At 57.9% G+C, this 25434-nt stretch overlaps 2 protein-coding genes across 6 annotated transcripts in view; one reads left to right on the forward strand and one right to left on the reverse strand.

Annotated features, from left to right (window-relative positions):
• Positions 1-5118, forward strand: part of DMAP1 (DNA methyltransferase 1 associated protein 1) — a 31664-nt gene extending 26546 nt beyond the window's left edge. For 2 of the 3 annotated variants that reach the window (XM_086752898.1, XM_086752899.1), the window contains exons 10-11: positions 1260-1543; positions 2159-5118. In XM_086752898.1, coding sequence (XP_086609024.1) covers positions 1260-1543; positions 2159-2302 — 428 coding nt within the window. In that variant the 3' untranslated portion in view covers positions 2303-5118. Of the gene's footprint in view, positions 1-1259 lie in introns of all 3 variants that reach the window. The other variant, XM_086752900.1, reaches the window with a different exon arrangement.
• A 2272-nt stretch (positions 5119-7390) lies between these two features.
• ERI3 (ERI1 exoribonuclease family member 3) overlaps positions 7391-25434 on the reverse strand; it is a 131523-nt gene continuing 113479 nt past the window's right edge. For all 3 annotated transcript variants that reach the window (XM_086752903.1, XM_086752901.1, XM_086752902.1), the window contains one exon: positions 7391-9022. In XM_086752903.1, the coding sequence (XP_086609029.1) occupies positions 8940-9022 (83 nt within the window). In that variant the 3' untranslated portion in view covers positions 7391-8939. The remainder of the gene's footprint in view (positions 9023-25434) is intronic.

Genomic DNA, 25434 nt, shown 5'->3' on the forward strand with positions numbered 1-25434 from the left:
CGTTTCCTCTTAATTTACTGCTCATGGTGGCAAGTCCAAAATGCGTCTGGGACTGTTCATCCCCCCCTTTATAGGTTGCATGCTGTGTGGAAATCTGGAGCATCTCTGCTGAAAGGCGAGTAAACACACATCCCTCACTCTTGAACTCCGGTGTCTTAGCAGCAGAAAGAAGGGTTCACTTAACACGTACAATACCCGCGTGTAGCTGGAGGGAAAGAAGTGCAGCCCATGGCTAGCTGGGTACATCCATGCAGTGGGTACAGTTTGCAGGTACTACAGGTCCCAGCATGCAGTGCCCCTTGATTAGACACCCTTTTCCCCCCACTGGCTGGGGGGATTTAAAAAAAAAAAAGAAAAAGAAAAAAAAGAAGAAGAAAAAAGCCTTATTGGTGATTTACAAGAGATTACTGAGCCTGCTCCCAGCACTGACTTCTGTTAACTCTTGTTAGTTTTTTGGGCCAACTGGTTTATGGCTTGGTATGTTGTCTTGGAGACTGTGTGCGGTTCTGAAGGTCTCCTGTGGCTGGTGAAAGCAACTCAACCAGGGTGGTTTCCCCTTTCTGCTTTAAAACTAAGGGAGTTACCATCTTCGCTTGCTAGGGAAGCCTTGAGGAAGGGTGTGAGTGCTTCTTAGAGCTCATTTTCTATGAGAGTAAGGAGGGGTTCCTGACTCCCCACTCCTGCCTTACAAAATACACATATCTTGAGGGCTTCCTGGTGCTCCAGCCCTGCTGTGTCTTAGAGTGCAGAAACACACCTGGGCTTTGTGTGGGTGAACACAGTGCTAGCAGAAAGGGGTCATGTGGGCAGCCCTGAGGACAGGGGGCCACTGCTGTATATCAGAATGAAGATGCAGAGCTTCATCCTTTTCTTCTCCAGAACAGGCAGCTCTTCCTGGCTCTGCGTGCGTGTGTGATGGGCTGCAGCAGAATGCATGGTGTGGGGAGGTGATCTGCCAGCCCCTGCTGCAAGCAGTTCAGGTCTACATTAAAACATGTCTGTAACACAGCAGCAGAGCAGTTCTCTGCCTCAGTCCTACCCTGGGAGGAGCAACAAGAGAGGCAAGGAAGCTCAGCCTGTCCGCCTCTTGTTTGTGAAGGTGCAGGGAACAGCAGGATGCCGCTTGCTAATGATCTGTGTGGTGAGAGTGTGGCTCCTGGCGTGTCTTTGTGAAGGTGAATGGGCAACCAGGACCTTTCTAGGGATCTTCCGTTGGGTTGCAGGTCTGAGTGTTTAACAGAACCCCTTTTTGTCCCTAGATCTCAACCCTATGCCAACAGAGGAGATCGTGCAGATGTTCAACGAGCTGCGGAGTGACCTGGTGCTGCTGTATGAGCTGAAGCAAGCCTTTGCCAACTGTGAATATGAGCTGCAGATGTTAAGGCACCGCTATGAGGCCCTGGCCAAAGCTGGCAGTATTGGCCCCCTCAGCGCAGAAGGCGCCCATCCAGATGGCCAGGCAGGGCTCGGCATCGAGGAGGGCAAGGCAGATGCCAAGGACCAGATCATTGATGTAGTAGGAGCACCACTGACCCCCAACTCGGTGAGAAGGAAGGTTGTGGGGGCAGAACAGGGAGCACTCAGGTCTCCAACGCAGATGCCCTGACAAACTCTGGGGATGCTGCCCTGCTCTCCCTCCAGGCGTGTGTGTTCAAGCGAGCGCAGCACGCCTGTTCCCCCAAGTCCCAGTGCTGCTCTCTGGGCTCGTCTCCTGTGCTGGACAGTGTTCTTGGTGCTATAGATGGGGTCAGCAGGGCTTTCTACATCCTGCATGCAGGCAGATGGCTGGACGTGGGTGCCACCGTGGACCAAAGCAGTGAGGCTTTCGGTGACGAGAGCTTGCACCATGGCAGCAACAGTGATGCCAGTGCAGGTGCAGGCCTGAGGCGTTTTCATTCTAGAGATGGCCCCGTAAGGGTTGCTCAGCAGGGGACAGCAAGTGGGGAAAGCAGTCCTGAGATGATGAGCCATGGCCTGCCCACGTCCCTCGAGTCCAGCGGTAGCCCTGTCTCGGGCAGGAGGCCTGGGAAGGAGAGGTGTTCGAAGAGCAAAGCAGTGTTTCTGTTACCCTGCTTACAGTGCTGAGAAAGGAAAGCCAGACCTAGGGGTTCTTCCACCGCGAGCCCTGTGACAATGTCCTGTGCATGTTCCTCCGCAGGATGCGCATCACCAGCCTCTCCTCCCTGCCTCCGTGACAGCAGGCTGCCCAGCCCCTCACTGCTGCCTCGGGGCCAAGGGTATGCCTGGGGATCAGCTGAGGTTGCTTTCCCCTCTGTGCAGTCCCCTGGCACAGCTGAGCTGAACTGCCTGATAAAAGCTGCCCCTCTCCACACAGTGGCATCCCTTACGCCCCAGACCTGCTGCCCTGATAGCGGCACAGACCTTTACTTTCTAAAATGTGTAATGTACTGCAGGATGCTGAGAACACCTTACCTGTCCATGGCAGAGGTGATACGTTAATCTGGACTTGAGTAATGTCCTATTTGATTGTGACAATATGGAGTCGTAAGGAAGCGTTCCACTGAGACAGGTTCATGTTTGCAAAGGAGTCTTCTGAATTTTTTTTTTTAATTCCCTGTTGCATTCAATCTGAAATCTCACCCCTCCCCGTGGTCCGGAGTGTCCTGGTTTGCAAACTTCTCAAGCTGATTCACAACACACTTGCTCTCCCTTGAGACTTTGCTTGCTGGGAAGGTGGGAGAGGTGGTGGTGATGGTGGTGGCCATGGCTGCAGGAGAAGAGAGCCCACGTGTGTGTTTCTGACCACTTTGTTCCTCAGTGCCACCTCCTGGAATTGGAAACAAAGGGGTTGGCCCAGGCAGCACAGAGAGGGTTAAACTGACCTGATCTCTGACATATTTGAAAGAAATATAATCAAGTTAATTCACTGCAAGGCAAATTCAGTACCTAAAGGGCCCCCATGTTAAATACAGCACTGACCTTTACCGGCTGATTACACAAAGACGACACAATTAGATTAGTCCAAGACAAAAGGTCAAGCACATTCACACTGTGACCATTTTATGCTACCTTTCGAGGGGGGAAAAATTACATCCCGGCTGGAGGGGTATCTTGGAGAGGAGGGGAATGGGGCTGCTGTACCAGGTTCTGCCTGGCTTGGGTATGTTTGGAGAGTCAGGCAGGGCCTGGCACTGTGCTTGCCCTGAACCTTTCCTGCGGTTCTGGGCAATTGTGTCCTGCAGCCCACAACTGGCTTTTCCAGCGATGGGCCCGACTGAGTGGAGGCCATGTGTTGGTGGTGGGTGCTCCTTGCCCTGCTTTGAGCTGGCAGGAGCAGCCCCCTTGCCTCTTGCTCAACACTGTGGCTAAAATCAGCCTCTGGAGCATTGGTGGGTTGGGGTCAGCCCTGAGAAGGGAGTGGCTGGGGCGGTTGCTGGCTGTTCAGCTGGTGGGGTGCACGCAGGTGTCCCCACCCTGCACAGCTGTAACTCTGAGGTGTCACGGGCCCTGGTGCGATGGGGACAGTGTGGCAGGCAGCGGGCCCAGGACATGGCGCCGGGAAAGCAGCCTGCCTCTGCAAGCACAGTGCTTTTCCCCCACCCTGGGGTGCTTGCAGCGGGGGTGGCAATTTTGGTAGTGCAAACACGCAGCTCTCTGTAGAGCAACTGTTGTGCTGGGACGTATCCAGCGCGACACGTGCAGGCGCAGCGATGCTCTGTAGTGGCCTTTTCCCTCCCTCACCTCCTGCAGCCCTGGCCATGGGTGTTTGCGGGTGACATATTGCCCTTCCCCGTGCTGAGGCTGCTTCAGCGGTTTAACCCCACCGTGCCAGCCCTGAACTCCCGAGTTCACGTGTGTGCTGTGCCACGGCGCTGCCTGGGCCCTCAGGGGAATCATTTAATCTCCTCGCTTCGAATTCCTCTGAGTTGAAGAATCCCTTTGTGCTGTCTAGAACTGCCCTTCCAGGGCACTCCACATGTTGGATTAAGCATGGATTAGTTCAGCATCCAAACCAGCTGCTCCCCTGAAGCCAGATTTGTTTCCCTAGAGAGAAGTATCTTGCTCCAGATGTTGGAGGCAGTGAGTGGCAAAGCCAGGAACAGGACTGGGAGTCTGACTTCTGAGCCCTGCCCAGAATGTCTCTGTTCCTGTCCAGGAATTGGCATGAATGGGCAAAGGCGCACCATGGTCTTGAGATAACTGGTTGTGGTGGTAGCTGGCTCCCACCATCCCCCTTGGCCAGCACTGGGGGTGGGGGACATCTCAGCAGGGGGTTTCATCCTGGATTAGGAGAGACCTCTGCCTGTCTCAGCAGCGAGACCCCATGGGGCAGTGGGAAGCCTGGCACCGTTCTGCCCTGCCGCATCCGCCGCATACCTCCTACCCTGGCTGCCTGTCCACCCTCTCCTAGGGGCTGCGGTGCCCATCGCTGACCATTAAAGCTGAGCTGGGATCCCCCCAGTGCCGTCTGCTGCTGACCCCGGTAGGGACTTTACTCGGGGCCTTTGGGAGGTGAAAGGTGAGCCGAACTCGGAACAAATTAGTTCCAAGCAGAAGTTCAGCCAGTTACTCCAGATTGGATCCTTTGATTTCCGCAACTGGGACTCCACTCAGTGATCTGTAATGAGTGACTCTCAGAAATCCTCACATTGCAGCACTTTGTTCCTGAGCTCACAAGTCAGCCCATTAATGGGTAAAGGAAAGGACCTTGAGTCTAAGAAGTCTCGGGTTCAGAGTCAGAATTATTTGACTTTTAAGCTTCCTTTATCTGAACTCCTGCTGACTTCTTGTTTTCTGAGCCTGTTTGAAAGCCAGAAGTTACATTGTTAAGATCAAACATTCTCTCTTTCCAGATGGAGTTACAATATCTGTCTTTTATATATATATTTTAATATATATATAGTGTATATATACCAGGGTGTATATATATTCCTCTCTCTTTTTTTTTTTTCTAATCGTTCTTTCCATTAAAAGAAACTAGACTTGTAGGCTCTTGTAAATTATAATGTAAAACATTTTTTTTAACCAGACAGTTCCCAATTTTGCCCAAGGCAACCGGAATAGCTGCGCCAGGGAAGGCAATAGGAAGGTGATTAATATGAATTTGTGACATATTTGAAAGATGGGTCTTTTGCCATATAAAGATTATCAAACACATGTGCTCTTCCCCATTAATTCCACAGCCCTCCCAGGAAAGTCACAAAGCCCAGCTCCTTTGTTTCCAGGATGGGTTTTTGTTTTTTTAAATGTACCTTTTGGTCCCCTTGATTACCATGTATTTGATTTTTATAGGGCATCTGTTCACACTGCTGTGTGGGTTCTCTGGCCCTTTTATTTCCCTGTTAATCGGATCCCGCAAAGGCAGCCGTGCCAGGGCCTCTGACAAAATCCGTGTGTGTGTTGTATTTAACTTTTAGCCGTGCAAATTCCATGCTCTGTTTGCCGTCTGCCCAGCGCCCAGCGGGGACTGGGGGCCGCCTTCCTCCTGGAGGAGGCAGCAGGGCCTCCTGCCATTCACGCTGTGGGACTGGCAGGGGTGGGCAGGCCTTGCTTATTTTGGAGAGCGTGTCAGTGCTGCCTTGTCCATCCGCTGGGTGCTTGTCGGCTGGGGCAGTGGCTCTCCAGGCCTTTGGGGACAGCGAGTGCCTGCAGGGCTGGGCGTGATGGGCACCTGAGCACAGTCACCCCAGGGTTGTGGCACTGCGTGTCCCTGCGGCACACAGCACACGGGGTACCCGTCAAGCCTGGGGCACCGTGCATGCAGAGGCCGGCTTTGGGCGCTGAACCAGCTGCGGTCTTGGCCGTGGTGTCTGTGCAGCGCCTACCACGGAGCCTCACTGCAGTGCAGCAGTACGGCTAGGGGCATGTTCCCCATTTGGGGCGAATGGCTCCGTCTCTCCTGTGGTGAATTCAGCCCTGAAACTTTGTCCGTGAAGGGTGAGGTTCACCAGAGCTGGTGAGCCTGTGCAGACTGGGAGGAGATGGTGAGAGCTGTCTTGCCTCCACCCCGGGCAGGCCTGGTGCTGCCAGCCATACTGGGAGCCCTGGCTGCCGGTGGCTCTCCCTGAGCCCATCTGCCTCGACTGCACAGCTGCAGTGGGGTTGCTGCAGCTCCTGCTGCTTTTGGGGGCTGTCAGTCCCTGCCCTGGGCTGCTGCAGTGCTGCTGCAGTGCTGCTTGCACCAGGCTGGGGAACTCCCTCCAGCATCCCACATGCCCGGCCCCTGCGTAGCTGCCTGCCTCCAGCAGCTCCTGTGTGCCCCGCACCTGCAAGTGCTGCCTCGCATGCCTCTGCCGAGAAACGCTCCTGTTGTCCCCAGCACTCGCTGTCAGGCCCAGTTCCTCCTCCTGCTGCCCTGCCCAGGGCAGGTGGACACCTCTGGCTTCAGTCTGTGGTGAGTAAGGCCCCTGGTCCCTGCACCCCATGTTTTGCAGGGCCTTGGAGAGGCTGAGGCATCGCTGAAGCCAGCAATGGGAGCCTGGGTTTGTGCATTTGCCCGCCATGGGCGCAGGTGGTCCTGGCTGTGTGCCCTGCTCCAGGCTGCTGCCCACCTTGTGTCCCATCCGTGCTGCCTTTCAAGTGTCACTGGTGATCGATCCACTGTGACAACGTCCTCTGAGTCACATTCTCGCCTGCAGGAGTAAAGGGCAAAGGCCAAGTTCTTAGTTTTCATAGAAAACTAATTGGACGACTCCATCGAAAATAGGTCAATAAAGCTGATCAGGGGCTGCACAGGGAGCCATCAAAACCCCGGTGACCTTTGCTTGGAGCAAGTGGGCTGGGGCTGCCCCTTCCCTCAGGGAGCTGCCCACTCCATGCCAGCTGGACAGCTACATCCCTGTCACCCTGTGGCGCCGTGGCGCTGGGCAGGTGGCACCTGGACCTGGTGGTGTTTCCTGCACGGCTCGGTACGACTCCTGTGCATCATGGTGCTCTGCTCATGCTGGCTCTGCTGCCCGGGGCAGAGCCACGCTGGCTCCAGCCGGTAGCGGAGATGCAGGTACAGCGTGCCAGGCTGCAGGGCGGGATGGCGAATGCCAGTGGGACGTGGTGGTGGCTGCCACCCTGCACCATGCAGAAGGCTGAGCTGGGGCGCTCCCGTGGGTGCAGCCCAGCTGGGACAGACTGGTGGCATCCTTGGGGCAGAGCCGTCCTGAGGAACAAACAAGCCTGAGGTGGTGGGGAAGACTGAGCCCACCCACAGTGCCCATGCTGCAGAGCGGGGCAGTGCTCCCAGCGGCTGGGAACCCAGACGTCCCTTTCACAGCCCAAAAATTTGATTTGTTGGGGAGCATGGACATGCTGGAGTGCCATACCCCAGTGAGGGCAGCCCCTCTGGAGGGGCACCCTGCTCCCACCCACCCAGGTGGCACACCCTCCACTTCCACCCCCCCACACACACTCGCACATGCATGGGAACAGCCTGGGCTCCTTTACCCCCAAACTTTATTCATGTGGCACATTTACAGCAAGGATTGGAATAACTAGACAATGAAAATGCTGGGTTTGCATTATCGGTTGGTTTAACTGGAACACCACACACCATGCAGTCATGTACCGCCAAGTTCAGTGCCTGTATTGCCCTTCTGGCTGCCGTCACCAGCTTCGCTCCAGGCCATGCACGCACGGGCCCGGGGCTGCAGCCTCCCTGCAGGTCAGCGCCCGGACGAGGGCTCCATTCAGCAGGGCCCCGGGGCTGGGTGACACAGGGTGGGGATGCGTGCCTTCAGCCTGCCCCACGGCTGCCCCCCCCAGCTGCCCTGGCTGGCCAGGAGCCCACCCAGCCGGAGGGGATGCGGCTCGGCAACTCTCAGGCAACAAGCCAGCTGCTGCTGAGCGTCCGTGGGGACCTGCGAGGGGCACGGTGTGGCCCGTGGGGACCATGGGCACACGAGGGGGGCCGAGCCTCAGCTCGGGAACCGAGGGAGGCCGGATGGGGTCGGAGGGGAGCGGGGTCAGGGGCCTGGGGCAATTTGCAGCTCCTCTGCTCGGGTACCTGTGGGCCGGGGGCCAGCGCGCGCTGGCACGTCCACCGCCGGCAATGGACGCGGTGCTGCGGCGGGCCTGGTCCCGCTGGAGCTGGAATAGGTCGGCGGGGCCGGGGCAGGGCTGGGCATCCCACCCAGTCCTGCAAGAGGCACGAGCAGATGGGACGGGGATGGGATGGGACGGGGGCTCTGCACGGACACTGTCACCTCCCTCCTGCTGCCCGCCCGCTCGCTGGGCCCCCCGCCCCACTGAAGGGAGCCCTCCGGGGCCCCGCAGCCCATGCTGGGGCTGCAAGGGGCTCTGCAGCGGAGAATACAGGCACTTCACCTTGAACATAAAGAGACGGATCGCGTTTGTCACATACAGGAGTCAGAGAGGGGTTAGTGTTGATTCAAAAAGGGGAAAAGGCGCTCGAGGGAGAGGCGGGGGGGCTGGTGGGGAGGGCGAGGGGCTGTCTCGACACTGCTGAGCCTTCATCAGCGCAGCCCGGGCGCGGGCAGGCGCCGGCCTCGCCGCAGCAGCCGTCGAGGCCTGAAATAAAACCAGAGAAAAGAAAGAAAGAAGGGCAGGCAGGGACGGCCCATGCCGGGGAGGAGATGGGGGAATGCTCTGGCTACGGGGCGGGAGAGGGAGGACGGGGTGGGATATGGAGGGAGGGACGGAAATCGGGAGCCAAAGAAAAAGAACAAACTACGAGTCTAAAATGTGGTGCAAGCGCCCTACGCGGCTGTCCGCTAGCATGGCATAATGTCCGGAGCAGCCCAGAGAGGGAGTCACATCAGGTCTACACAGATTTGCCTTCCCATATATACAACCTCTACTGGCGTTAACAGCTGAAATTGAGATTTTTTTTTTTTTTTTTTTTTTTTTTTTTTTTTTTTTGTCGGTTCCTCTGGCCTCGGTTGCCGTTTTATTTTAATGCTGGAGCCCGTCCTCCCCGCCTCGCCGGCGCCGGGCGCATGCAGCCCTTGCCTGGCTTGCCTTGGGGATCAAAAGGGTTTGGAGGTCTGCTTGAAGATGAAGCCTCTATGGGCCAGTGTCTTCATGATGTTGGCGATGTTCTTACAGTCGTCTGTGGAGAGAGCACAGAGATGCCGTGTTACAGCCACGATCCAACTGGGAGCTGTCGGATCAAGCTCGGAGTCCCACACTGGTGCTGTGCCCGCAGCTGCATGGTCCCCCTTAGGGGACGCGGGGAGACCGTGCAGCTGCAGGCACAGCACCTGTGTCCCCACCAGTCCAGAGACTCTGTCCCAAGTGCTTTGCCCGGGGTCCCCGGCTCCCCGGTGCTGGCCACCTGCATTCCAGTACGGCCCCGTGCTGCACTGGGATGGATCCATGCCCAGGACCCAGAGGCCTGCGTGGGGCAGTGGCTGCTGGCTGACACATCCCTGGGTCCTCCGGGCCAGTGCTTGCCTCACAGCCTGTGGGGAGCCACGCTGGCCCCAGGTCTTGGCCAGCAGCTGCTTCCCTGCAAGCCCAGTGCCGGTCACCTCAGCCTCCTCTTCCAGCACCTCTGGTGGCACTGGCCAGCAAAGGGGCTGTCCCCACACTGGGACGGGGATGGCAGGTGATGCCAGAGCTGCTGTTCACCAGCCAAGCAGGCTCCTCTCCTTCCCCTTGCCCAATCTGGGCAGGGGCTGTGTGGCACCTGGCTCTCTCTGCTTGCCATCACGGTTTGGGATCGTCCCCGTCCCCACCAGAACCAGCCCTCCATGCTGCCCCGTGCCCACCGGCCTCAGGCTAGCAGGTGGCAGGTGGCCAGGCCGGTGAGCTGCACCTGTTCCCGGCATCGATTGCGGTCGAAGTGGGTGCTGGGGTCCGGCCGGCAGCGCCGCGGCCGCCAGAGCGAGCGGTGACGGGGCAGCGAGCCAGGGAGGAGAAAGGCTCCGGCTGGTGTTATTTACCTGGGACTAAACGCAGGCACCGTTTGCTAAAATAGAAGCCGGGCTTAAATTGATTCCTGGTGTCTATATTTCATGTTGAAAATTGGCTTGTAAATCCATGTTTTGATCTATGAGGGCCGTCTCCTTAAGAAAAAGCAAGAGTAAATGTGTAATTTCTCCCTTGACAGCACACGGCGCAGAGGCGATCCTTCTTCCCGCTCCCCTCCGTTTCGGGACAGCTCCACTCGTTCCGATTACCACTCTTTCTTCCTCGCCCCACGCCTTGATGTCTCCATTTCATTACCGCCCGCCCATTTATCAAGCTGTTACCGTAAGGGTGACTTTGCCCACTTGCGTGTGGCAGCGGGGCCCGGCTGACACGGGGAGAGGGTGCCCCGGGAGGGGGGGGTGCAGGCAGGGCCCCCCTCTCCCTGCCGCCGCTGGATGGATGTTGTGGTGGAGGGAAGGCTGCATCATTACTGATGTGTAAATGATAAAGAAGCCTCCACATCCATCTCCCAACTGTAAATCCAGGGAGTGCTTTATAATCAAGCTACAGCGATAATAATGTGAAATTAGGTCTCTCTATCAACGGGAGGAGGCCTTTTAATCACGGCTTAAAGGGTGCAAACGCTGTTTATCATAATTGAACTGTATCCGGGCTAATTGTGGCCATATTTCACTGTCTAGGAGACAGCAGGCTGCCTGCTGACAGTGCCGCGTGCCAGATCGAGGGCCCCGCGCAGACGGGCAGCGCTGCCCCGCTGCCAGGTGCCTGCCTGCCAGCCCAGGGCTGCCAGGCCGCCTCGCTACTCCCTGCCAGACCAGTAGCCCTGCCCAGCCCCGCTGCGCCCAGTGACCTGCTGGCAAAGCCATCACCTGTCACCCAGCGTTGGTTGGAGGTGCAGGAGGCTTCCCTTGCACGCAGCTCCCTGGGGAGGCTGCCCTGAGCTGCCAGGGACCCTCCTGGTTGATGGTGGCAGTGGGAGAGGTAAGGTCCACATGCCTCCCGAGTGTCCCCCCTAGTCCCTCCCATGGCACCCCATCCCCTTGCTGGTGTGCCAGAACAGGGAAGGGAGCTGGGCATGGGGACAGCCCGGGGAATGAGAGGTGTCACCAGCCCCACTGGCTGTGGGGGGGGGGCAGAGATGAGCCTGTTTCTCTGTGCCTCTGTCCCCTCCGCTGGCCGAGGTGGCACCAACGGCTCTAGAAGGGCCCTGGAGATGATGGGTGTCCTGCCTGGCCAAGCCATGGCACCAGCTCCTGCCGCCACTTGTTCCCGCTCAGACGAGCCCCTCCCTGTCCTTAGGACCCCGTGCTCCATCCATCTCCTCCCCGTGTCCGGCTGAGCCCCTGGAGCAGGACCTAACGGGGACACAGTGGCTTGAATGCTGGGAAAACGGAGATGACGAAGGGAGTACAACTGTCAAACCACTCCCACCCCACAGCCAGCCCTGGTCTAGCCCCCGCAAAAATCAACAGCAAAGTAAATCCTGGCCCCAGAGCCGGGCCAGGCAGGCGAGCAGCTTGGATTTGAACGTGGCACTGCAGGGTGCAACCCTGGCTGCTGCCCTTCGCTGCTCCCAGCGCCCTGCTGCCCACCTCCCTGCCCACAGCATCGCCCAGGGTCAGCATGGGCAGCCGGGCCCTGGCCGTGGCTGAACGGGAAACTGGGTGGAGACCTGGGGAGCGGCCAAAGCGGCAGCAAGACCCCAACGCACCTCCTGCGACACCTGAGCTGGTCCCTGGGAAGACTCTCTGGGACTCCCAGCTGCTTCCCGAACCCCACCAGCCGCCTCCCCAAAGCCCTGACGTGCTCTCGCGCTGGATGCCAGCGCCAGGAGCCGCCCTCCAAAGCCGGTGGGACCCCAGCAAGTCGGCGCTACCCGCACGCTGCGCCGGCAGCACCGTCCTCGCTGTCCCAAACGGTGCCACGGCCCCTTGGCAGTGGGAGCGCCAGGCTCGTCGTAAGTCATTTAGCGAGGCTCATTCCAAATCAGCACTAAGGTAAACACGCTTATTATAATTATCCATGTAAAAAAAAATCAACAACAGCAGAACAACTTTCTAATATGCAATTACAGCCATCTATTGATTTTACAATGTAATCCGCTCCGATTGATTTAATAACACAATTATAGGCTGGCTCTCGGGATATTAGAGTGGGAGATTTTCATAAACTCCAAAGCAAAAAACTAAGCGGCTTTTAAAACAACACAGTCAGATGGCTGTTTGGGGAATTATGAGCAATATGAAATCCTCTAAATCTGGCCGTCGTTACCTTGTGAAAGGAATTTCTATTACAAAAATGGCAATTGACAGCCTAAGAGAGTGCGAGCGGGATTGCTTTGCTGCTCTTTCCGTGCTTAATCCATTGCAAAGGTGGCCATGGGACGGGGGACCAGCGGGGTCCGAGGCAGCACTGCCCACCCTGTGCCCCCCAGCCCAGCTCTCCCCGCGGGGCAGGTGGCCCCAGCACCCAGGCTGGCACCCCCTGGCCCCGTCCCATCAGGGTGACCCTGCCTGGGGCTGCGGAGGCTGGCAGGGGGCAGAGCCCTCCCCACCACCCCTACCCCGGTGCACCCGCCTTGCCCTGGCTCCAGACATCTCCGGGGGCTGTTGGGGTGCCCACCCGTGTCCCCAAACCCAGGCAGGGGACGTGTGGCGGGGGTGAAGGTGGCTCTGCTGGTGCCACACAGGCGCGCACGCACGCGCGGCCCCGCTCTCCTCGCGCTCACTCCCTCGATGTATTCCCGACTTTATGGGCACATTTTTCTTGTCAAGCTGACAGGGTTGCTAAGTGGATTTCTCCCTGATATGCGGACGGATTATCACATTACTCCAATGTCCTACACAAACATATTACTTTATATTCAATAGCTCTAATGAATATAAACTGCTTTTTCTTTTTTGGGGGTGGGGAGTAATCTATAGATTTTTAATGAGGGCACTATTAACTCCCTCCTCTTTAAAACAGACTTAGGTGCAGCCTCTGAGTAGAAAATCAATGGTGTTATTGTAGGAATATTGTATATTGATATTGTAATAATAAAATGCAATTGATTTAGGGGTGTTGAGCGGTGTGTGAAAGGGGTCAGCCTGGGGTTATCCTGCACACAGAGTGGCAGCTCTGCCCTGCCTCCCTGCCCCTCACCTTCTCCTGCCACTTCTGAGCGCCGCGGTGGCCCTGGGACGGCCAAGGTTGAGCTCATCTCAAGGTGCCGGGTCCCGGCCACCTCTGGGACGCTCCTCGGCCAGGCTGCCAGTGCAGTGGGAGTGATGAGCCGCCCCGGCTGGCTTAGCCTCGCCGAGTTCTAACCCACTGCAAGACTGCACCGCCTCAAAACTCACACCCCAAAATGCCACATCCTGGTGACAGCCAGGGACAGCAGCATGTGCACACATGCAGGGTGGCAGGACCTGTCTTTTAATTAGGGCTGGAGTTTGCCACCATCCAGCATCGCTGGCTGCCCCTGTCCTTTGAGGGGCACAGACGTTCCCACCATGCCCCTCTGCTGGGACGGAGGCAGGAACCGCCCCAGCCCATGGCACGGGGCTCACTGCCCAGCGTGCACCTTCCCTCTGGCTGCTGCAGAGCGGCACTGCTGTGAACGCAGGATGAGCACAAGGATTTTGGCAGCAAGAGGCTCGCCTGCAGCCTGGGCACAACGCGGCTGCGCCACGGGAACAGGCTGCCAGGCGAAGCGATGCTCACTCGGGAAGAGCATCACCTCCGCACCCACCCCAGGCACTGGGGAGGAGGGAATGGGCCGCGTCCCCCTGCGTGCCGCCCAGCTGACATTTGCCCACCTCTTCTACCTCCCCATGGGACCAGACCGTCAGGACGCCACTGCCACGGGAGCTCGGAGCGCTGCCACTATCGCCGCGCGCTGGGCCGAGACGCTTGCCGTGCGAGGAGCGAGCTTTTCAATCCCAGCGGCTGCCCGGGCTGCTGTGGGTGTCTGGGGGAGCGCGGGGCTCCCCTAAATGTCCTCATTTGGAGGCAGCCCCGCTGCACCTGTGCTACGGCTGGGAAGACGGATCACCCCCGGCCCGAGCTGAGCAGGTCCATATTTAAACTGTCCCCATGCTTTATGGGCTGTACAAGAACTGATGCTCAGGCGACGAGGGGCCATTTGTCAATGTTCTAATGGCAGATTACTGTTAATGAATAATATCACCGCTGCCTTTCTACAACAGCTCCCCGCAAAGCGGAAACAGGGCCGCCCGGCCACCGCCGCCCTTCGTCTCCCTGCTGCCCACCCCAGGTGACAGCAGGTGGCTTTGTGACGGACGTGAGCCGCAGGATCCCTACACAGCCCAGCACTTCTACCAGCGTCACCGGCAATTGCAAAGGGGAGCGCTGGGTGCTGTGTCCTCCCTGTCACCTCCCTGTCACCTCCCCAGGTGCTGATGAGCGGGCACATCCCCAGGAGGGGACAGCCATCAGGGGCAAGGAGTGACAGCACTGGCACATGGAGCCACGCTCTTGCGGCTGCTCACCCTGCCCGTGCCGGAGCAAGGAAGGAGCTGTGTCCGATCTGCACTGTGGAGGTGGGGATAGCTGGCTGCAGCGGTGACGAGGACACGGCAGAGCCCAGAGCTTGAAGCCTGAATGGATCCGTGGGGACACTGGGGACGGTCCTGCTGGGCTGCTCCCAAATGAATGGCCTCATAATCCTGCGCGGGGCGAGGGGCTCCGCGTGCCCTGCACAGCCGGCAGGTATATTAGGTGGAGCTGACAGCTATGCGCAGAATATTAAGAATAACTTACCTCATTATCTGCAATTACGTTACTGCCACACACCTCATTTCTTCACGAAGAAAAGAAAATTAGTTTTATATTGACTTCATCCCGATGCCTCCCCTGGCTGCCCCACCACAGAGTGCCCACACGGGCTCTAAAGAGGGTTTGGACACAATTAATATTTGTCTTCCCTCTACCTGTTGCTGTCCCTGTCCCGGAGGGACAGGATGCTCGTCCCACCCCGCTGCACACCGAGGTCAGTGAGGCCTCCAGCTCGCCCTAGCAGGGATGCTGGAGCAGGGAGGGCTCGACTCGCAGGGAGGTGACAGCGCCGGGTGTCCCCGGGAAGCAGCCAGGCAGACGAGTGCAGTGGAGGGGACCCATCCAGACGTTCAACCTGATGCCCCAGGCACCTGCTGCCTCCCACCCGGGCCGGTCACTGTCACCCCATGGGGGTGACAGCCAGATGTTTCCTCCCGTTGTCTGTGTTGGGGACCTCTCCTCCCATCGTGATCCACTGTGCTGGGCCTCTCCCAGGGCAGACGGGGCTGGGGACACAGCACCACAAGACACACGGCTGCCAAGGCACCCGCTAGTCGCGCAAGCTGGCACAAGCAATGCTGTGTGAGGGGACCCCGAGATCAGGGGCATCCCAACTGGAGGGGACGGTAGCTCACGCTGAGCTCTCTCGCACCATCATCTCCACAGCTCCTGGATCCCACGGGCCTGAGGGACGCTGACACCGGTGGGATGGAGGGTGGCACAGGGCGTGTCGAGCCCTCAGTTTTTCTGCCAGCCCCTGTGACTGTCCCCACGCATCCAGCATCCTCGCAGGCCGGCAGCATCCCTGGGGCAAACAAAGCGAGCGTGGCCATCACCTCGCTCCCAGCTGCAGCCGCTTACTGGCCGGGAGGGAAGGGAAGCAGCGTGTGCAGCAATACAGGGGAAAAAGCCAATTTCATCTTTATTAGAAGGAGATTTCTCTTTTAGTAATAAGCACACTTCAAATAATTAGCGTGTTTTACGTAATAATGAAATTATGGAAATGCAGGCCACTTATTCAAACAAGTCACCATTACCATATTTTTAAATATTAGACTTAATTAGAGTTTATCACTTCAGAGAAGTACGAGAAGTGGAGATTTTTTTTCCTTTACAAAAAAAATCCTCATAAAGTGTTTATTAAGAGCGGGTAAGAAGGGGATAATGATCTGTTTGGAAATTAAGGCAATCAAACATTTAATGCTCTGCACTCCTGTAGGCAAAAGCATTCAAATGAGTCAATTATACATCCATTATCCAGGCACGATTAAACAAGGCAGGACGGGGAATCTGTCCTCCGCATCACGCGATTGTCGCGAGGACTTATGTCCACTTAAAGGCGGCTAATAAAACACTAAACTTGGGGAAGGAGCGGAAGGGAGGACGGAGAAAAGGGAAGAGAGGCGGCAGGTCAGCGGGACCGCAGAGGGGCGAGGGTGGGAGGCGGGCGAGGATGGAGCCGTGTCTGCATCCCAGCCCTTCATAAATCAAAGTAATTAAGTTAACATGAAAATCAACTTCACCATCCCGTTAAATTACAGCATTTGCATATTAGGACTCAAATGAAGTAGGTAGCGGGTGAGGGGAACAGGAAGGGAGGAGGGAGTTGGGGGGGGGTCGGGGAGAAGGATGGGGGGGACCACGCTCCAAAAAGGGAACCATTTATTACAGTGAATAACTAATTTCAGAATTTATAGCGGTGGATTTTCGTTCCCGTGCCATTTATATTACAGAAGGAAATTAAGGGGCGGGCAGGAGGCTGGCTGGACATCTTTCTGCGTTATTGCTTGTCTGCCATTTGCAAATCATTATTAATTGTGGCCCGTGTCGCTGGTGCAGCAGGGCAGGGTGCCTGGACAGCCGGAGCAGACACACATATCTCTTCATCAGGACCCCAGCCGCTAGCCCTGGAGAGCCAATTACCCCTCCCTGATTGGTATCAGATAAGGAGGGAATTTTTACAAATTAGGGAATAAATAGAATTTCCACACGTGGAGCAGGGAGGGCTTGAGAGGCAGTAATGAAAAACGATACATCACCATCAGCCAGACAACCCTATTCATACGCCGATGCATTACGCTCACTACTCATAATCCTGCCGAGTGACAGACAGCCGCCGAGCCGGCCGAGCCGGAGGGGAGCGCAACCCGCCGGCCGGCCCGCTCCGAAGCACGGCCTCCAGCCGCCGGCACCCTGGCAGCCAGGTCTGTCTCTCCGCAGCCGGCCCTGCAGCGTGGCCTCTCCCGCGGCCTCGCTGGCTGTGCATCGCCTGCTGGGCATCGCTCCCCGGCCGGTCGGGACAGGCCTCCTGGCACGGGTGACGTCGTGCGGGAGCCATCCCTGCTCTGCTGCTCACAGGAGGAGTCCAGCAGGACCAGCCTTCAAACTTGGCCCTAACTTCAGCGGCTAAAGATGGCAGCCGGGACTCTCACCCGGCTCCTGCGTTCTTCCGGGTAAAGACCATCTTCCCCAGAATTATCCAGCCCAAACCGTGCCCTCAGGAAGCCTCCCCTGGAGTAGGGTGGCCATAGCAGTCCCCTGAGCCCTACCTAATTTCAGAGAATATCTCAAGTTGGAAGGATCATCAAGGATTTTGAGCAAAAATTTGTCTTTTTGTACCAAATCAGCCCCCAAATCAGCCCTCAAACCAGCCTGGTGGCTCTCAGCTCTGCTGCTTGGTCAGCCGTGAGCCCCCAAAAGCTGCAGGGTCCCCCTGTCACCATGTGAGTGGTGCTAGGGCTTGGAGATGGGGAAGGTGACACTGGCCCCAACCAGCCACAGGAGCAAAGGGCGTGCTCCCGCACGGCTCTGCTCCACTGGGAACAGATTTGGGTTGGCGTACCTCCATCTCACTGAACACCAGCCCTCGCCCAGGGCAGACCCCAGAGCTGCTGGCTGGCTGTATCTCCCGAGTCGGGGCACCCACTTTCAGACCCTGGCACCTCCCCGTGGCAGCACTGTCCTTTGCTCTGGGATGCAACACAACTGGATGGACCTGAGAACGTGGCCAACACCCAGGTAACGGGGGCCTGGCATGTGGCTGGCCTCGAAAGAGCAAATCCTGGAAGTGCAGGGGCCCCGCTGGCATTCGGGAGCCCAGTTCGCGCCGTACTCCCTGGCACCGGAGCCGCGCGCCTCCGTGCCCGTAATTAGCTCTCCCTTATGACAAGCACGTCACTAAACAAAATGCTCGGCAGGAGATCAATCTCGCCTGTAAGTCACGCAGCCTTTAATTTATTCAGCATACAATGTCGCTCCACCGCTGGCTTCCTGTAATTTATACCGTACACTGTCGTGTATTATTTAACTCGTCCCAGTGTTTTACAGCTCGCCTGAAAGTCGCTGTGCAAAATAAAGTCAGGGCTGGGGCACCAGCGAGGCGCAGGGAGGACGCAACCCGGCCCCTGGCTTCAGGGCTGGTACGGGACCCATGGCCTGGCTTGGGGACAAGGTCACTGTGACAAGTTCCCATAGAAGCTGGTGGCTCAGGGGGCTGCCTGCCCCTCTCTGCAATGTGGATGGAGGGTCCCTGCCCACAGGTGCTGCTCGAACACAACCCCTTCTCCCGGCACACAGCCCAGAGCAGGCAGAGGGCAGGGAAGCAGCGTGCGGTGCGACGGCTCCTTCCCGGGCCCCTCCAGCAGGACACAGGGCAGCAGCAGCCAGACCCTGACAGCAGAAGGGAGGTCCTACCCAAAAACTGGCGTAAGGACTGGGGCTGGACTGGGCTGAGAGCTGGCTGCTAGCCGGTGCGGTCGCTCTGAGCAGCTCACCTAGAGCTTGTCTTTGGCCATGCAGCTGGATGGAAACAGGCGGTGATGTAGAGCTGGATATCCTCCGCAGGGAAGGTTAAAACCTCTGTTCAGTGCAAAGTTGCCATATCTAAGCACTTATGATCACAATATTTATGGCTAGTTTATTCCAGGCTGTTAAAGGCAGCAGTAGTTATCCACAGATAAAGGGAATTCGGCTCCCCTGACGCCTTTTCTCCCCGCGGCGAAGGCATACACGGCTGGAGCTGGGCGCCCGTGGCGCGTAACTCAGCCCATGGCCGCTGCCAGAGCCAGCGCCGGGGCCGGGCACGCAGATGCTGCAGCCTCGGGACGGCGGCTCTGGTTCTGCTCCGCGGGAGCTGTGGGGACAGATGTGGGAGACACCGTCTCCCTGCCCCTGAGTGATGCTGCTGGGGACCAGGGGGTCCCTGGCCTTTAGCAAGAAATCCGGTGTGCCTTCCTGCTGGCCCTCAGTGCCGATGGAGGAGTCCCTGCCTCCTGTCTCCCCTCCGCACGCTGCCGTGCCTCTGTCACGCCCTGCTCTGACAGAGGGTTTATTTAGGGCAGCAGAAGGCCAAACCGCTCTGGGGTTTGCAAAGCATTTTGAGCCCCACAGGTCCCCCCCCACCACTCGGCTGTTGGCTCTGCTCCGTGTCCGGCTCCTGACACTCAGTCCCACCACTGGGACTGGGACCCTAATTATGGAGAAATTTCAAGGGAGAAATGAGGGAGTTTATAAAGCAGAGTTTCTCCTGCCTGTGAGTGACACGAGATGTCAGAGAAAGGAAATAAAAGGCAAGGATGCAATTCCAGTGCTGCCGAGAGTGTGCGGTGAGTCCTAATGGAAAGTTCTCCTTCTCTTTAAAGCTTGGTCAGATGGCCTAGTTATTGCTTTAAAAGGAGCCAGAATCAAACCGCGGCACCGCACTCGAAGCCTTCAAATAAAGTGAGCTGTGTTTCTGCGGGTCCAGCGAGGCAGAGGCAGGCGATTACACAGAGAAGGGCAGGTCTCTTTATCTTGGAGGGAGACCTACCTATTTTTAAACATTAGCTCCAAATCAGCGGCTCACCTCTTTGTCTCACACAAACCCTCTCTCGCCTTCTGGAGGAGAGATCAAACGCCAGCCCTGCTGCCATTGTTTCTCTCCCAGCGAGATGGACGCGGGACTGTAATCTTCCCACAAAGCTGCACGCTTCAAAGGCATCAAAAGTGCTTATTAAAAGTCCTAGGAAACTAATTTAATAACATCCCAAAGGGCTGGAAAAATCAGTGCTGGCAGCTCAAAATATAACCCGGCGAGGGAGACGGGCCCCTGTTCGACACGGCTCTGTCTGCGGGCGGCTGCACGCGGGGCCGGGGCGCTTCGGCATGCAGACCTGCCCCGCTCCCCGCAGCGTGACCACTCTCCTGCCAGGGACGCAGCCGGGTGAGCAGGAGCGTGGGGGACCCTGCCCCGACGGCTCGCAGGGGACTGTGTCCCCAAGGGCTTTACACCAGCGTTGCTGGACTGGAGGCGTCCTCGCACAACGGCGACACTGTCCATCCGCCCTGGCTCCGTGGCTTGGCTCGCCTTGTCAAGCGGAAGAGCCGTGCACCGTCCCAGAGGCAGAATTTCAGGCCTCTGAAAAACGGAAAGCACCGGGCGGCCTTCGCTGGCCATCTCGGCGGCTGCTGGAGCAGTGGCTGGCCTCACGGCAGCTTTGTGCAATGCTCGCCCAGACTGGTGGGCTGGAAGGAAGCAGATGCACGCCGGGTCCGTTCACGACGCAGCTGGGGATGTCAGCCAGACCCACAAAGCCGCGTCACAAAGACCCGTGCGCTGTGTGCGAGGCAGCCCTGCACATTACCCAGGCATGGGCTGCCACGCGTGCCTTCCTGCTGACGCCTACGCGCAGCACGCACGCGCTCCCAGCCGCGGCGGCACGAGGGCCTCGCTCCCTTGCAACGCCCCAGAGCCAGGCCCTGCTTGCAGCCCGCGCCGGGTGACGCACGGCACCCTGGGGCTGCGTCCCGTCTGAACGGCGCAGGCTCCCACGGAAAGGGGCAGGGGATGGAAATTAACGCTCCAGCCTCCGTCTCATCCTGCCCATTAGTGGGGCTGTTTTACTCCGGATCATTAAATATGTATATCTTATTACACGCCTTGTTACAGTATTGAGCTCTATTGACTGATAATAAATTCCAAGCATCATCCCGGTCATAAATTTATCTGGAGATGATGAAGACTCAATAATCTAGTCATGCAGATAATATGATAGGGCCTTAAAAAAGATCATTACATTATACGCCAAAATTAAAAGTGAAATACACTTTATTAACACTGTTTCCACACTCAGGGCCATTACCTGTTATATCCCCTCCTGCCCTCCCACCCACCTGCACACCGTCCCTCGGCTGAGATGAGGCAGAGCTGCCACAGCTTCACCCTGGCAGAGGGGTACGGGGGTGGCAGGTGGCACAGACAATCACAGCGGGACTTTCCAGCGAGACCCCAAGGATGCAGGGCTCTGTCTGGTACAGCACCGCTGCCCTGCCCATTGGGCAATGGCTCCTGAGCTTCTCCAGGCACCTTGGCAAACTCCCGTGCCTGGTGCTGCTCGCTGCCTTGTAGCCATCAGGACAGAGGGCAGCCTTGTCCCCAACCTCCAGAAGGAAAAAAGTGACTCCCTGCAGGTTCAGGTCTGCTGAGAAAGCCGTCCACCCATGGGTGTTAACCCAACAGCTCCCACCTGCCAGCACCTCTCCCCGAGGCTCCGTCAAGCTGCAGAGCCAGGACAGGGGTCCCACTCGTGCCCGGCCACGCTGCGGTGCGGCACAGCCAGCCAGGGAGCAGAAATGGAGATGTGGGTGCACCGGGTGTCCCCTCTGAGATGAGAGGGAACACAGGCAAGCTCACAGTGCCATGGTGCCAGTGTCACCAAGCTGCCCCTTGGTGGGATGGTGAGGATCAGGAAGCTCCTGACCACCCTCCCTGGGGACCAGGGCTCTGTCCCCTTCTCCCACTGGCCTCCCAAAGCCATTCCCCTTCTTTAATAAGAAGATCACCGCCATTTAAACCCCTCTGATGAGGGCAGGTGGCTCGCGCCCCTCCTGCCTGGTGAGGCCGGCGCGGCTGCGCTCCCGCCTGCAGATCAATGGCACGCAGCACGTTTAAAGCGTGTCCCCCCTCCACCCCGGCCACCCTGCCCTCCGCCACCTTCCTCTCCAGACACGTAAGGTGACGAGCACTGGGGGGGCCCGCGGATCGATGCCGCGACACGGATCGGCTGCCGGGGAAAAACCAATCGCAGATCAGATGGAAACCGACTTCTACTTGTATCTGCCCGGCTCTCGCTGGGATAGATTGGCTGGAGAAATCCGATGGCGAGAGGAGACAAAGGGGGAGGCGATGGGGAGAGGAGGAAAGGGCTGATAATGCTCCTGCCGCGGCCGCTCTAATCTGTGACAGCCCGAGGATTTGCTGAAAACCATTATCACACTGCTCTCCCTTCTCTTGTCCCTGATAAAGCCCTGGCTAATCTGTTTGTTGCAGGTATTGAACGGATGCATTTAGCGAAACAAGGGGTGTGCACGCGCCTCCCTGCCTGTGGAGCAAATTTTTTTTTTCCCCCTGCACCTCCGGCCTCGATGGGAGGCGAAGCAGGGAGCAGGGATGGTTTTGAGCTCAGCCTTGCTGCGGGCGCAAGCTCTACCCCGCTGGTCCACGCCGTGGGCAGAGGTGCCATCCTGGGCACGAGGGAAACTTCGCCACCGATCACCCTCTGCAAGTTTTGGGGAGCTTTTCTCTAGGCACTGCGTTTCATCTTCACAGCACAACTCGTGGAGGGCAGCGAGTGAAGCCCTGGAGCCAGCGGATGATGCTGCAGTGCCCCGGCACATCCCAGCCGGGAGTGCCCAGCCCACCCAGCTGCACTCCCGTGGGGCAGAGCAGCCGAGACGGGGGGGACACGGCGGTCTGCGCCGTGGGAATGGCTCCCGGGACCCTGTCAGCCAGAGCGTGGCTTGGCTCGTGCCTGCCTGTCCCGGTGCTGACCTCGGCCCTCCCCTTGCGAGAGGCTCTTTCTCCAGAGAGGAGAGAAGAGGTAATTCAGTGGCTGTGAAAGCCCAGACCCAGGGCTCCCGCAGCTGCCTGTTACAAACAGTTCTAGTGGAACATTAATTATAGTAATTTAGCCGTGGAACACTAACTGCAGCCAGTGCAATAGCATTCAGTACATTAGTGGCTATAACCCACTCCTTAAAAAAGACATTTGGCTACTGACAGCTGATAAAATGAGTTGTGAAGCATAACCAAAGGGGAAAAAAAAAAAATCAGAAGCATGCTGGGAGCGAGCCGTGGGGCGGCTGGGCGAGGGGCAGCACCCCATGGGGTGCACGGAGCACACGGGGTGCAGGCAGAGGGGCAGGAGGCAGCGGGGGGCCACAGCAGGCATCCTCCTGCCCGCCACGCCGCACGCGAGCTGGTGGGCTCCCCGTGCCGCGGGCAGGGCTCGGCGAGGCGGGGGGCACGGGGCCGCGTCTCAGCAGTATGTCAAACAGAAGGACATTTCCTTCTATCTCCCAGCCGCCGCCCCAGGGCACAATCCACCTACATTCAATCTTTACTCCACTACACATGTTTCCTTTCCAGCCTCGGATTATTTTTTATCATCAAATTACCGTGGCGATAAGATGGAGTAGATGTGATAGCAAGCAAAGCGCCCACCCCCACCCTGACTCCCCACTCCCGGGCATCCCTCCTCCCTCCGCTATCCCCAGCCTCCCAGCTCTGAACAGGCAGGGGGATTATCCAAATCCAAATGTCAGGGGCTGAGGAGAGACCCCCTGGGAGTTGAATTCACCAGCTGGGACCAAACTGTGGCTGACAGCGAGAGCCTGGGTGTGGGCAGGCAGCGGCTGCCACACAGCTCGGGTGCCCATCGAGCTGGCCAGGAAAACTTTTGGGGTGCCCTGCTGCAGCATGGGAACCCACCAGCAGCCGTGCCACAGCACTGCCGGAGCTGAGTATCCGCTCCCGCTGCTCCCCACTGCACCCCATGCCCCAGCCCAGCAGCGGAGGTGTGACAGCACGGTGACACCCGCGAAGGTGGCAGGGACACAGGGAGCCTGGGTGCCAGGGTGGCGGGTGCCAGGGTGGCCAGGAAAAGTGTGGCTGTGCCGTTACGAGCCCGAGCAGCGCCGGAGGCCCTGCTGTGATGAATCCTCCTCATCTCCTTGTTTACTCCATTCTGCAACAAATGAGTCCCTGCCCGTCCGGGGATAGCTCATCCAGAGGAATGCTCTTTCAGGTCTCTCCCTCTAATCCCTATTAATTTAAATAATGCTCGGCCACCCTTCTCAAACTATTTATTATTTATCAGGTTTGTTTATTTGTAGCTAACAGGTAGCGCTCAGCATGCGTCCCCGGCACGGGGACAGGGGCCGTTCATCACACTGGCTCCCCCGCCATCCACCATCCGTCAATTACTCCTGCTTCCTTTAATTAGTAATGAGGACTAATATCTCTGCCTGGGATGGTGGCTGGAGCGGAACTTCCCTCCGGTGGCATCCGAGCCGCACAAGGGAGGGAATGAAAAATAAATACCTGCGTCAGGCTGCTGCTGCTGCTGCTCCTGGACGAGCAGGGGTGCCCGCCAGCCCCCACGCACCCCTTCCCAGGCAGGGTCCAGTCCCTGGCAGCTCCCTAAATGTCCCTGTCCACCAGAGACTCCTACCCAGCAGGGTAGGGGAGGAGACGCCAGCCAGTCTCGATCCACGGGTGCCCTTTCCTGCACGGCAGAGCTATCCCAAACCACGGAGGATTCCTCGCCGAGGCCCAGCTGCTGAGCTTCACACGGGTATCAGCAAGGGGAAGCCTAAATTAAATGCCCATTAGAGCCTCTGGCCTCGCCTGGCGGTCCTGGGGAGCTCTGTATCAGAACATGCCATCCAGAGGCAGCCTAATAACGAAGGCAGCACATGATATAAATGGAGCCCCTTTGATTTATTGACTGGGAGAAGTTTTTACACGATAGCCCATTAAGACGGACGGCTCTGTTTACAGCCAGGCCATCTAGCTATAGGGACCCTGAACTGGATGCTGTGTTTTGCTATTGCTCTTCAGGCAGACATCTCATTAAGGAGAACAGCATATGGAGCTCTCTGGATCTATACTTCATGAGTCCTGAGGGAGGCTTTTACCATTTTTAATAAGCGGGCAAGGTTAGCAAACCTGCAACACGGTGACCTCCCCTCCCCGTGCGATGGATCTCCCTGAAACGCAGAGAGCCGGACTCACCGGGTGTGCGCGGGACTCCATAAATCACCTCCCCGCTGCCGGCCAGGGAAAGCGGCCGGAGAGGACAGCAAGGGGGGTCCGGACCAGGCAACAAAATATCCGAAAGGGGGCAGCAGGGCATGGCTCAGCCAAACGTGCCGAGGGCAGGCCGCTTGGCAGGGAGTGGTGTGGAGCATGCCCCTGGCCCATCGCACCGCTGGGGTGATGGGCAGCATGTGGGTGGCTCAGCTGGCAAAGGTGCTTTAAGGAGAGAGCATTAATACGATAGCCGCAGCGCAGGAAACGAAACCCCCAGCTGGCTGTCGAGGGGGGGATTATTCCGTATTCAGTAACATGGCTGTTTAGGAGAACAAGTAATCTCTGGCAAAGACCTCCGGCTCATCTCCGATCTGATAAAGCCATGCAGCCCACAGGCAAGTCAGCCCCTGCGGGGGCTGCCAGAGCTGGATGCCGTGGGTCGAAGGATGGGAGGAAGAGCGTGGAGGCAGGCACGTGGGGTGAGCCACCAAGGGATGGGGCGCACACACTGCAAACAGCTCGCCCGGGACACCTTTCCGAAGCCTTTTTGCTTCAGTGCGAAGGTTTGGGTGCCCATGCTCAGGGACCACTCACCCCCAGGTACAGCAGCACTGACACACAGCCTCAAGGCAGTGGGTAACGCGTGCTTATGTGCACAGCTCCCACCACCCCTCCCGGCCCAGGCACCGGGCTGTGCGCCCACCCGCTCCCCAACAACGGCAATCCGGCTCTTGCCCATC

Source organism: Chlamydotis macqueenii, chromosome 8 (assembly GCF_036417535.1).
Source record: "Chlamydotis macqueenii isolate bChlMac1 chromosome 8, bChlMac1.mat, whole genome shotgun sequence".
NCBI lineage: Eukaryota > Metazoa > Chordata > Aves > Otidiformes > Otididae > Chlamydotis > Chlamydotis macqueenii.